We start from the raw sequence: 12,930 nt of genomic DNA, 5'->3' as shown, positions 1-12,930 counted from the left end.
CTGGGCCAAGACAGCAGACAGTGTTGAAACCAGAAGACCTGGATCTAGTGTGGACTCTAGTACTTTTAACGGGGGGATGTTGACAGGAGTCTCTCCTCCTCGAATTAGAGGTTTCATTTGTCACTCCAGGGAAGGACCAAATCCCTCCCAGAGAGGTCACTATGAGCCTCACTTAACATTCTCAGAGAGCATGTGTGTTCTCATCTATATAATATCATCGGATTTCAATTTCACCATCCCCTATGAGGTGGGCGTTGGTAATAGTCCCATTTTGTGTTTCAGGAAACCGAGACTTATGTCTCTATACACATTTTGGGTATATACTTCCAGTCTTTTTTCCTGTAGGTTTATATGTGTTTTTTGTTTGTTTGTTTGCTTTTTGTTTTTTGTAAAACAAAAATAAGTTCATAGAATCATTTTATAATCTCTAAAGTGAGTTTTTTTTTAAAGATTTTTATTTATTCATGGACAGAGAGAGATCACAAGTAGGAAGAGAAGCAGGCAGAGAGAGAAAAGGGGGGGAAGCAGGCTCCCTGCTGAGCAGAGAGCCTGATGCGGGACTTGATCCTAGGACCCTGAGATCATGACCTGAGCTGAAGGCAGAGGCTTAACCCACTGAGCCACCCAGGCACCCCTAAAGTGAGTATTTTACAAGCCATTTTCCAATACATGTCTATGGTTGCTGTTTAAAGCTTCATAGTATCTCATTGTAAGAATCTCTTGTAGTTTAGCAAGCTTGTTCCCTGTTATCGGACTTGTAGGTTAAATCTCATCTTTTTGCTGTTATAAGCGGTGCTGCCATAGATATCTTTGAAACTAAATTTTTGCATATGCCATCGATTTTTTTTTTTCAGTGATAAATTCCTAGAAGTAAATTATTGGATCAAAGCATAAATATTTTTTTGGAGGCACATGGAGTCAAATTGTCCACTTTCCCCTTTTTTTCATTTTTTTAAATTGGTAAAATATCCAGACACATAAAAAGATGTTCAGCATCACTGATCATCAGGGAAATGCAAATCAAAACCACAATGAGATAGCACCTCACACCCGTCGAAATGGCTAAAATTAACAATGCAAGAAACAACAGGTGTTGGCGAGGATGTGGAGAAGAAGGAACCTTCTTACACTGTGGGTGAGAATGCACACTGATGGAAAAACAGTATGGAAAACAGTATGGAGGTTAAAAGTTAAAAACAGAATTACCCTGTGATCCAGTAACCGCACTACTGGGTGTTTACCCAGAAGATACAAAAACACTAATTCAAAGAGATATAAGCACCCCTATATTTTTAATAGCTTTATTTACAATAGCCGATATGGAGAAGCCCAAGTGCCCACTGATTGATGAACGGCTAAAGAAGACGTGGTAGACAGGTACAATGGGATGTCAGCATAAAAAAGAATGAAATCTTGCTATTTGCAACAACATGGGTAGAGCTAGAGCATAATGCTAAGCAAAATAAGTCCGTCCAGTGCAGTATGCTTGCACTCATACATGGAATTTAAAAAACAAAAAAGAATGAGAAAAGGGGGGGAAAAGGGAGAGACAAAGCAAGAAATGGACTCTTAACTATAGAGAGCAAACTGATGGTTACGGGAGGGGAAAGGGTGGGAGGGCTGGGGGAAATAGGTGAGGGGGGAGTAAGGAGTGTGGTTGTCTTGATGAGCACTGGGTGATGCATGGGAGTGTTGAATCACTCTATCGTACACCTGAAACTAATAGAATCCTATAGGTTAACACTGTAGGTTAAAACATTGGTAAAATAGCTATAACATAAATTAAGCATCTTAATTAGTTTTTTTTTTTTAAAGATTTTATTTATTTATTTATTTATTTGACAGACAGATCACAAGTAGGCAGAGAGGCAGGCAGGGAGAGAGAGAGAGAGAGGAGGAAGCAGGCTCCCCACTGAGCAGAGAGCCCGATGTGGGGCTCGATCCCAGGACCCTGGGATCATGACCTGAGCTGAAGGCAGAGGCTTTAACCCACTGAGCCACCCAGGCGCCCCACATCTTAATTAGTTTTTAAAGATTTTATTTTTAACTGTGGTCGAATACACGGTACATAAAATTCGCTATCTGGACTATGTCTAAGTGGACATACAACTCAGTGGTGTTACAGACATTCACGTTGTGCAGCCAAATCTCCAGAACTCTTTATGTTGCAAAACCCCAGCTCTGTACGCACCGAACATCATCTCATTTGCCCTTACGGGCAGCCCCTGACAACTTCTGTTCTCCTTCCTGTCTCCACGAAGTGGCTCCTTTAGGTTCCCCAGGGAAGTAGACTGGTATACTGTTATCTTTTGGTGACTGGCCTATTTCACTTAGCATAATGGCTTTAAGGTTTATCTATGTGGCATACGCTTTGTCTTTTTGAAGGCTCAATGACAGTCCGTTGTATGTTGTATGCACGTATCCCATTTTCTTTATCCATCGATCCCATCATTGGATTCTTGGGATGTTTCTGCCTTTCGCCTGTTGTGACTAATGCTGCCGTAAACATAGGTTTACAAATACCTCTTTGAGACACTCCTTTCAGTTCTTTTGGATCTAAACCCAGAAGCAGAGTTGCTGGGTTCATAAGGTAATTCTGTTTGTAATTTTTTTGAGGAACTGTCACTGTTTGCCACAGCGGCTGTACCATTTTGCATTCTCACAATGGCCCGCTTCTGAGTATGATTTATAAGGGTTCTTCTCTACCTGGCATGAGGCTTCCTCTCTGAGGGCTGAAGCAATCACTTGCATTTCTTCCTCTCCCTCCCCGCAACCCAGGTACCTAACTCTGGGTTTAGCCTTCTGTGGGTGCCTTGTGCCATTGGACCAACTGGATAGGAGGGAGGGAGGGGTCCGCCCAACTGGAAAGTTCCATTGCAGAGGAAATGTTGTGCTCTCCACCTCTGCATCTAGGGCCCAGGGCTCCAAGGGCGGAGCTTCTTGGAAAGACGCCCATCTGTGATGTGATGAGTCATCTTAGCCTGAAGAGGCGGGACCCGCCTGGGTGTTGAGCCCAGGGCTAAACCAGATCAGCTTGCCTCCAAACCAAGAGTCCCGGACTTAACGACTTGACTTAACGTAAAAGCAAGCACTCTTCTTGAAAGGGGCCCTCCCTTGGCTTGTAGAGCTGAGTGTTTTCACAGAAAGGCCCCTTTGCCAGTGGGACTTGAGAGGCAGTGCGCTGAGATTTCTGGCAGCTCCTGGCTTCCTGCCACTCACAGGGCTGTGTGACAACCACCAGGGTCCTTTGGGGGCTCGGCTCAGAAACGGCATGTCTAGTCTGGGATCTAGTGTTGTGGTTTGGCCACCTGTGTGGAAGGCTCAGGGGGCAGAGGGTGAAGGGACCAACCAAAGGCCTGGAGTCCCCTTGTGGGTTTCCCATCAGATGTTTGTGGATAGGAAAATGGACCTTCGTGGAAGTCAAAAAGCAAATGTAAGGTCAAGAAGCTCCTTTTTATGGGCAGAACTGGATGATTAGGCTGTGACCCTCATTAGGAAAAGCCATTGCCAGCTCCAGGAAGCTGTTTGTATATTGGAGATCATTTCACAGGGGACCACCTTAGTGACCATAGCTCTTGTAGTTCAGTCTTTTAGTTCTCTGCTCTCACAACTGCTTCCTTTGGAGAAGGCATCCTATCCATTATTTTTGATAAATTTTCAGCAAGGTACGCCGATCTTAGGTATATCATTTGGTGAGTTGGACAGGTGTAATTACCCAGGTAACCAGTACCCCAGTAAAGACAAAGAACATTGCCATCACCCCAGAAGTTTCCCACAGGCCCTTTTCCAGTTGGTTCTCTCTCTACCCCCAGCCTCAGTTCCCCCAGCAATGATGGGTGATTGGTTGGTTTCTATTACTACAGATTATAATTTTGCCCTTTTTTGAACATGCATGGACTTTTTCGATATTTGGCGTCTTCTGTGCGACCTGATTTCTTGGAGATTGATCCATGTTGTATGTATATCAAGAATTTGTCCTTTAGTTTATGTCTGAGTGGTGTTCTCTTGTATACATACGCCATAGTTTATGAATTCAGCAAAAACCATTTTCTAAGTGGAGCAGGAGAAAGCCTGTGGGCTCTCTCCTCCACGTAAGTGAACAGGTGCCTTCACCCACTCACCAGTCACCAGCCCTGCTCTCACTGGGTGCCAAGAACAATCACAAATGGGCAGAGAGGAATGGTTCCAGGGTGGTAAAAAGGCATACTCAAAGGAGAAGCAGGGCCAACGTGCTGCTGGTTCCGAGGTTAGGAGGTGTAAGAAGGCTTCAAAAAGGAGAGGTTTCGCAGCGAGTGTTCCAGGAAGATGGGACTGAGAATTTCCAGAGAAGCATGGCGGAGAGGCCCCTGCTGGGCGTGGAGGGAACAAATGAAGTGATGGCTGGTGATGCCTGTCAGGAAGATGTCCCTTAGTTCAGCACTTTGCAGTGTCCAGCCCGCTGGAGGCAGCCTGGCCGGCCAGGCAGCTGGCATCCTCCTTCCCAGGTTTGTACCCAGCTGTGGGGAACGGGGGAGCCCAGCCAGCAGCGTGTCTCCCTGGGAAGCCACAGAATGACCGTGTTGAAACAGATCCACCGTAGGGCTTCTGAAATGTCTGCATCCTCCTGCCGTATGCGTTGGTCTCCCAAGCCAGGCCTCTGAACAGTTGGTGTATCCCACCTTCCTGCAGGGTGGACAGGCCCTGCAGCTGGGGAGGGGGGCAGGGCCAACACCAGCCGTGAGCCATGGTGCCTGCCTTCTGCCTTCTCTCTGCGTCTCCTCCAGGACTCCCACTTTTCCCTCTGCCCCGTTTAGCACTTGTTAGTGAGGTCCTCCTGGTTGTGAGTCATTTGGCAGGGAGACATGGTGACACTCAGTGACCCTGGTCACTGAGTCTTTGTGTTGAGCAAGGGCCTTCACTTTCTGTGCCTGCCTTTGCCCGGGCCGAGTCACCCCAACCTTTGGATCCATTCACGCCACAGTCTGGCAGAGGGCAAGGTCACTAAATCCATATGAGTTGGGATCTTGCCAAGAAAAATGAGAATTCCTTACCTTGTATTTGCTGCTGGGTACTTTGTACTTTGTCTGGCAGGGTCAGGCTTGTCCGGTATTCTGCCAGCCGGCCAGTGCTTGCTGAATGCCCACTGTGCATCAGTTGGTGGAAAGATGAGTGTGAGATGGTTGTGCCTTGAAAAGCATGCAGTCTGGGCACGCATGCGAAGAAATAAGCATAAGAAATGGTGGGACAGGAGTGTTAGGCGAAGACCGGGGCCCCAGGAGGGAATGGTTGGTCATACCAGGGTATATTAGGAGGGGCAGAAGGTAAGTAGTAATTTGGGGTGGACTTGGGGGGTTAGGTGCAGGGGTGGGGGATGCATTCCAGGCAGGAGGAACAACCTTGAACAAGGTCAGCAGTCGGAAACAGGAGGTTGGATGTGTCTGCGGCGGCTGTGGTGTCCACACCAGCCCCACCAGGATTCCATCCCTGTCACTGGGCCATCCTTGGCACTCACCATGTGCTACAGGCTGAATGTTTGTGCCCCGGCCCCCAGTCCCTATGTGGAAAATTTAGTGTCCAAGGTCATGGGTATGAGAGGCAGGGGTCTGTCTGTGGGAGGTGATGAAAGGGATTTGTAGCCTTATTAAAAAGACCCCAGAGAGCGGCCTCACCCCTTCCGCCATGTGATGACAGCAAGAAGTCAGCGGCCTGCAACCCGAAAGAGGGTCCTCCCCATAACCCAAGCACGCTGGTGCCCTGATCTCAGACTTCCAGCCTCCAGAGCTGTGAGAAATAAACGTGTGTTGTGTATGAGCCTCCTAGTCTGCATTCTGTTAGAGCAGCCCGAGCTATGACACCACAGCCGCCGCAGACACACCCAACCCCCTGTAGCACTGGGGACCCTGAAGGTTGAAGTGGTGGAGTTCTGGAAGCATCGCCCTGGGAGCAGCGCACAGGATGCGTTAAAACAAGACTGGAGGCAGGGAGGCTGCTGTGGCCGTCCACTCGGGAGGTAAAGCCTGAAATGAGGGAGGCAGAGAAGGGGAAGGGAAGTGTTGAGGGCACCGTCATCAGTTGGCTGTTGGGGCGTGGGGCAGGAGAGAGCTGGGGTTCTATCCCTACAGCCCCTCCCGTGGGTTCCTCCTGAGTACTATTCCTCCTGTTGTGTGTGAGTACTGTGGGGAACACGAAGGTGAGAGAGCAGGCTTCTGCCCGCGAGGAAGCAGCAGTCCAGGATAGCACTCTCTAGTCAGGGCTGTGCGTGAGTCACATGTGATGGAAACACAGCTGAGACTGACTTGACCCAAAATGGGGTGGGGTGTTAAGGGCTCGAGTGCTGGGACGTTTCAGGGGGTAGAGCCTCGGACAGGTACTCAGGCGATGTCGTTAGGGATCTGCCCTCTTCAGTCTGGTCTCATCTTGACTCTAGATTTTTTTTTTCCATGACTATGAACTTATTCAGTCTTTTCCTGGCCTTAAAAGAATCCAAAACAGATGCAAATATAGTTGTTTTCCTTTATGGTGCTCTCTGCTAATGAGCATAATAGTGCCTTCTTGGCTTTTGACCCTTTCTTTGGTGCGTTTTGTTCTTGTTTGGGGGGGGGGTTCTGTTTATTTTTGTTGTTGTTTTTGTTTTTGTTTTTGCTTTAGAGCAATGATGTTACTTTATTTTATTTTAAAAAATTAATTGTGGTAAAAAACAATAAATAACAAAACTTTGTAAGCATGTGCCAGTGTATGGCTCAGTCACATGAACTGTATTCACATTATGTAGCCTTATTTTAAGGCAGGTTTTCCCTAACATTCACAGGCTGACCTCCTCCCAGCTTCCCAGCCCCAGTGGAAAGAATACACTTCCGGGGCCCCATGCTCATCCTTAGCCAGTCCCTGTGGCCCTGGTGATGGCTCTGCCCGGGAGCTGGAGTGGGGTCCTTGCACTCAGACACTGCAGGAGGGCCCCTCACGGGGAAGGCGAGGTGTTGGGGCCGGAGAATGGAAGTGGGTTCCTGAAGGGCAAACGCAGCAGCTGTCCGCTTCCCGCAGGCCAATCCGCGCATGGATAACTTAGGCGAGGTCGAAACTGGTTCTGTGGAAGGGTGCCCACAGTGCCACTGTGCAGCACGGCCTGGCTCCAGCCTCTGTCATGTGCAGATACTAGGGACTACAGTGGTGGTGCAGAAAGGCTCATGATTTGCTTTCAGGGGGCAGGGGAGCAGGGGCAGCGCAGGGAGAAGAGCTGGGTGTCAGCGCCCGCAGTGCAGCATAGAGATGCTGAGTGCGGGGCAGTGGGTATCTCTGTTCAGCGCCTTGGGAGGAGGGTCAGGAGTGGTTCCTGCAGGAGCCGGTCTGGAAGGGTAGGCAGCAGCTGCACATGGGGGTGCCACGGTGTGGTTCCCTGTGCCGGGTTTGGGGGTGCCCGCTGACAGCCCGCAACTTGACCCCAGCCACTGCCAGTACCACTGCTTTAGCCTCCTCCTTCCCTGCTGTGGACCTTGCCACCCACTGGCTGCTCCTGAGCCTGGGTTTCCAGGGGTGAGCTCACCCTCGGGCCCGTGGACAGGGCCCGTGGGCAGGGCCTGGGGTGGGGGGCGGGTGGGGGGTCGGGGCAGGGCAGGGCAGGTCTGAGGTGCCGTCCTCCTCCCACAGGCCTCTCCCTGGAACGCCTGCCCAACTCCATCGCTTCCCGCCACCGCCTGACCGAGAGGGAAGAGGAGGTGATCACCTGCTTCGAGAGGGCCTCCTGGATTGCTCAGGTGTTCCTGCAGGAGTTGGAGAAGGTGAGCTGGGACCACGGTGTTCTGCTTCCCGCTGCCTCCATGGAGCGCCTGTCACAGCAGGCCCCCCACTAAGCCCGTGGGTGGCCCTTGTGCGCCGTGGAGAAAGGCACCTTCTCCTACTCTGGTGCCCCTCCGCCTCAGTGGTTGGAAAGCTCATCACAGTAGACCTATTCCATCGCCTCCAGGAAATAGATTGACTAAACGAGCCTGCACCAAGGGGGCCCAGAGCCTCCTTGGCGAGCTTGACTTGGACGCCAAATTGTGACAGCCTATCTGCACCTGTTAAACTTACATAACCCTCACCACAGCTCTGTGAAGTAGGTATTGTGTTTATCCCCATCTAGTAGATGAAGGTTTTTTTTTTTTTTTTTTTTAAGATTTTTAATTTATCTGACAGGGAGACAGAGATAGCAAGAGAGAGCACAGGCAGAGAGCAGAGGGAGAAGCAGACTCCCCGTTGAGCAAGGAACCCGATGCGGGGACTCGATCCCAGGACCCTGGGATCATGACCTGAGCCAAAGGCAGACGCTTAACCGATGGAGTCCCCTGGGCGTCCCAAGCGGATGAGGTTTAGAGAGATGAAACCATTTGCTCACCACAGTACAGGTGCGGTGGCCTGGTCCTTGCAATCAGGCGTCCTTCCCTGCCCTCAGGTGGCCGGGAAGCTCCCTGCTCCATCCCCTCGGGGAGGGGAGGCCTTGCAGCCCATGGTTGGAGCCTTTCAGAGACCAGCAGAAGCCAGTCAGCGGGGGTCTGTGAGTTGTCAGCCTCCCCTTGTCCCCACTCCCCCTTGTGGGAGGCCAGTACAAACTGTTTGTGGGAGCACTTGTAGTGTGAGCAGTATGCTGTGATGTGACCCTGGTTCTTCCCTTCTGGGGAGCTCTTTGTTTAACGGGAGGAGGATAGACAGCTCTGTTTCACAAAAATACTGCAAATGGTCCCTGAGTTCCTGCTTTTGTGTTGGGCGGTCCACAGTCATTCTCGAATTTAGCCCTCACACCCTCTGGCTGGGAGGGGCCCTGTTGTTCCTGTTTCCCCGAGTGAGAAACTCAGACTTGGGGAAGGGTTCAGCAGCTTCCCAGAGTTCAGATAGTTGCTAAGGGGCTTTGGCAGGACTGGAACCCTGGGAGTGTGGCTCTGATCTCTTGTCGGGGAAAATTCGGGGGTGGTGCCCAGGCATTCTGTTCAGTAGATGGTTAATAGGGGCTAGAAGGCAGGCTAGTGGGGCCCAGGGTTGGTGTCCTGAAGGAGGAGGTGCTCGGGAGCTGAGAGGCAGAGCCCAGAGACATTTGAGCTTCACCTGCTTTGGCAGGTACCAGAATGTCAACCCAGCACCCATCTTGTGACAGGCCCTTGTGGAGGAGTCATCCTTGGGCCAGGCTGAATTCCCCCACAGTGGGCTTTCTCAGCCCCAGCATTCTCGACATGGGGACCAGACCAGTCTTTGCCATATGGGGCTGCCCAGGGTGTTATAAAATGTTCGGCAGCATCCCCGGCCTCTACAGATGACAACAGCCAAAACGGTCTCCGTTTTGGAGACCAAAAATGTTTCCAGATATGCCAAGTGTCCCTGGAGGGTAAAGTCACACCCTTGTTGAGTGTCACTACCCTAGTATCCCTCTGCTGGGTTGGATTTTAGGAGGAAGGGAGAAGTGACTGGGGTACGCGGGGAGCACTTGAGCGGCATTCCCTGGGAGAAGTCGGCTGGGAGGCTTGGCGTGCTTGAGTTGACCTCTGCCAAGGTCACATGGATGCCGGCTAGACAGCAGCGTTTTAGGAGCCCTTCCCACTGGAATTGCATATGGTTTGGAGAAAACGTCCGTGGAATTCAGTCGGGAGTTGCGATGATGGGCTGTGATGGTATGCAGGGCTGAAATCAGGGCCCTGTGGCAGTGGGCAAACAAATGGGCCTTGGGAGCTACTTATCTCGGGTCGGGGGACGGCAGGCCGTGAACACTGTGCATTCTCAGAAATGCTGTGTGTCCCTCCTAACACCCAGCTCCAAGCTCCAAGGAACTAAAGAAACTCTCTTAAAGGTAAGGTGGATGGCTCATTGACTTGTTTCTTGGATCAGGGAAGGGAGGTAACAAGGGGCAGGCAGGCCTATCTCTATGGGACTGGGTGACCCTCTTAGAGCTGAGGCTTGAGGACTATTCAGTTAATAACGCAACTGCTGCTCAGGTTTTCCTGGAACCTGGGGTGTTTGCCGTTGGGCTATTCTGACATTCCATGGCTACATGGTAGGGTCAGCACCTGGTGTATGGTAGGCCTTCAAGGGTTTGTTGAATGAGTAAACCAAGAAGTCATAGAAATAGCCTGAGCCTGTAAGTGGCCAGACTGAAGTTCGAGGTCTAGGTGTGCGCTGGCTTTGTGACCTCAGCCACATTCTGAGCCTCAGTTTCCACATCTATGAAATGCAGAGAAAACCAGCTTTGCAGGGCTGTTGTGGGCATCAGCATTTGGATGAGGAGAGCATGTTTCAGACGTATGTTAAACGAAGGCCAGTTAGGTTGGGTTTGGTCTGATAATGGCACAGGGCATGCCTCTGAGGTGTCTAGGGACGTGGTCTGGTGATGGGGCCGCCGTATCCTCCAGGGCTGACTTTCACCCCAGCCCGTCTGATGGAGAACTCTGAGACAGTGGCTCTCTCTGTGTTCCCTTCCCAGATCACAAGTAACACCACGTCACGGCATCTGAAAGGCTCTCACCCGGTCGACTATGAGCTCACCTACTTCCTGGAAGCCGCCCTCCAGAGCGCTTATGTGACAAACCTGAAGAAGGGGTAGGTCGCTGGCAGCTGAGCAGGACCTGGACGTTTCTCTCGGGGCCGGGATGCTTCTGACACTCATCATGTTACATCTGGCCTCTCTGATCTGGGTGTGTGTGGTGTGTGCTCTCTCCAGAGGATTAGTGGGGGCTGGGGTGTTCCCGTCTTGTCAGGCTGAGGTAGGCAGAGGTACACACCTGGGGAGGGGGACAGTCCTGCCCCAGATGGACCCCTGGCCTGGAGGAGGCCTGTACGCCCCTTCTCTGTCTCCATTCTCCCCTCACTGTTAGACAAGGGGATACTGCTTGATTCCTTGTCTTCTGAGTGGTAAGAACAGGTTGGAAGGATCCCCACCAGGACAGGCTATCACCCAGCTCCCAGGTGAGAATACCTCCCAGAGCTCCAGATCCATCTCAGCTGCTTGGAAAGTCGGAGGCATTGTTACCATTTATTTGTAGTATTGTTCATGGTAGGCCACAGCTGGGTAAGCTGCTGGCCCAGGCTTGGACACCTTTTGTGTTTGTCGTTTCAGTGTTTCTAGCGTCAGGCCAGGGAGGCAGTGGTGTCCCTGTTTGGGACACGTGGGCCAGGAGGCCCAGAGAGCCCAGGCGGCTTGTCCTCTGAGGATGGGGCTGGTCCAGAGCCCTGGGCTCCTCAGCCCACCCTGTGGCTGGGAAGGTGCAGGACCGGAGGATATGCCGGGGACCCCGGGAAGCACGCTGCCCCTGTTCCACTTCCACCGTCTGTGCTCTTCTTTCCTATTTTGGTTGCTAAGCTTCAGTTTCGGAGACACAGTGGTCTGGTGGGCTGGTTCCTGTTTTTGCTCCCCAAGCAGCTGCCGCTTGGCTCCTTTCCCCTAGCTGCAGGCAGCCCCTGCCCCTGCCCCCGGTCCACCCCTGCCCCTGCCCTGGTGGTGGGGGGCACCCTTGGGTCTGCAGGTGCTGCTCTCGGGGGTGAGGGGAGATGTGACGAGATGCTCCCTCGGTAGAACCTTTGCAGCATTGTCTGCCGCTGCCCGTGTTTGCCAGTAAAGTTTTATTGGCACACAGCCACAGTGCCGTTGACATGCTGTGTCTCACCCAGAGTGGAGTGGATAGCAGATCCTGAAATGGGGACTCTCCGGCCCTTTACAGAAATGTGTGCTGAGTGATGCCTGCTGTGTGTTTAAGAGGCCGTCCCTCCCAAGGCCTCCTATAGGCGTGAAGGGTAGAGGTGCTCCTCTGTGTGGTACCCCCTAGGAGTTGATCTTTGAAATCCCGTGTGCCCTTCAGTCTGACGTTTAACAAATATTCATCGTGTGATCCGTGCTGAGTCTGTGGGAGGCCCTTGCTGGCACTTCGCCTCGTGTGTATTTGGTCCTCCTGGCAGCCCTCTGGTAGGGGCTGTTGTTGCGTCCCCGTTCTGTGGGGCGGGGCGGGGTGGGGGGGTGGGGGGAGGAGAGGCACAGAGAATGTAAGTGGCCTGTCCTGGGCAGAGCCAGGATTATGCATGCAGGACCCCGCCTGCGCTCCTGCCTGTGAGGCTGCTCTGCCCGCAGCAGGAAGGGGGGGTAATGTTCCCCTGCTCCTGCCTCGGGGGGGCTCTGCCTCCTGTGCTCCTGCCTCCTGTGCCTTTGCTCCAAGTGTGCTCTGGGCTTGGTAGGTGTGGCCTCTGCTTCCAGTTTGAAGCAGGGTGCCCTGGCATCTGGAGGTCACCAAGGCTGGCCCCGGGACCATGAGACCACCCAGCAACCCTGGGAGGGTTCCTCTTCTACCCTCCCACCCCTGGCTCCGCTTCCTCGAGCAGGAGGCTTCTGTTTGTCCTGTATCCGGGGCGGGCTTGAGGGTCCAAGGAGAGGCAGGAATGAACAGCACACCTTGAGTACTGTGCTTAGACCGCAGGGGGTGTTGCTGTGAAGCCCCTCTCCCCTGCAGTTCCCTCAGGGCTGCCCGCTCCCCTTCCCCAAACCACACTTGCTGCAGGTGTTTCAAGGTTAAGGTGACCGTCAAGGACAGCCGGCCAGGGGGGTGGGTAGGGGAAGGAGGGCAGTTATCAAGCACCCGCTGTGTGCATGTGCTTAGAGGGGACAGTGTCCTGTGAAGGGAGTCTGGTAACCCCAGGTCACTCGAGAGGGGACAGAGCCTCAACAAGGTACAGTAACTTGCCCTGCCTCACCCACTGGGATCCAGTTTTGGTTCTGAGTAGCCTCGAAACCCGTGGAGTTTCCAGTGGGGTGGGATGGGGATGTGTGGGGGAAGGACAGGGCCCTGGTGGTGGTTGGACTGATGGTGGCTACGCTGACTCAGGGCTCTCTCCGCTCCTCTGGGACCCTGAGTCACCATTCACAGTGGGTGGCTCCTCTTCCCGAAGCTGGTCCCACCCCTCCCGAGTGGGCCTCTTCCTCCCTGTCTGTGTTCTGCCCACTCTGGC

The 12,930-nt window shown here is 52.5% G+C and overlaps 1 protein-coding gene across 2 annotated transcripts in view; it reads left to right on the top strand.

Moving 5' to 3' along the window:
• Nucleotides 1-12,930, top strand: part of LOC111155861 (tetratricopeptide repeat domain 7A) — a 115,358-nt gene that overhangs the window by 22,582 nt on the left and 79,846 nt on the right. For both annotated transcript variants that reach the window (XM_022516283.1, XM_022516282.1), the window contains exons 4-5: nt 7,624-7,754; nt 10,421-10,536. In XM_022516283.1, coding sequence (XP_022371991.1) covers nt 7,624-7,754; nt 10,421-10,536 — 247 coding nt within the window. The remainder of the gene's footprint in view (nt 1-7,623; nt 7,755-10,420; nt 10,537-12,930) is intronic.

Source organism: Enhydra lutris, unplaced genomic scaffold (genome assembly GCF_002288905.1).
Source record: "Enhydra lutris kenyoni isolate GAN:26980312 unplaced genomic scaffold, ASM228890v2 scaffoldscaffold44, whole genome shotgun sequence".
Taxonomy (NCBI): Eukaryota; Metazoa; Chordata; class Mammalia; order Carnivora; family Mustelidae; genus Enhydra; species Enhydra lutris.
Note: the sequence above shows the minus strand (reverse complement) of the source record. Positions and strands in the feature narration are given on the sequence as shown.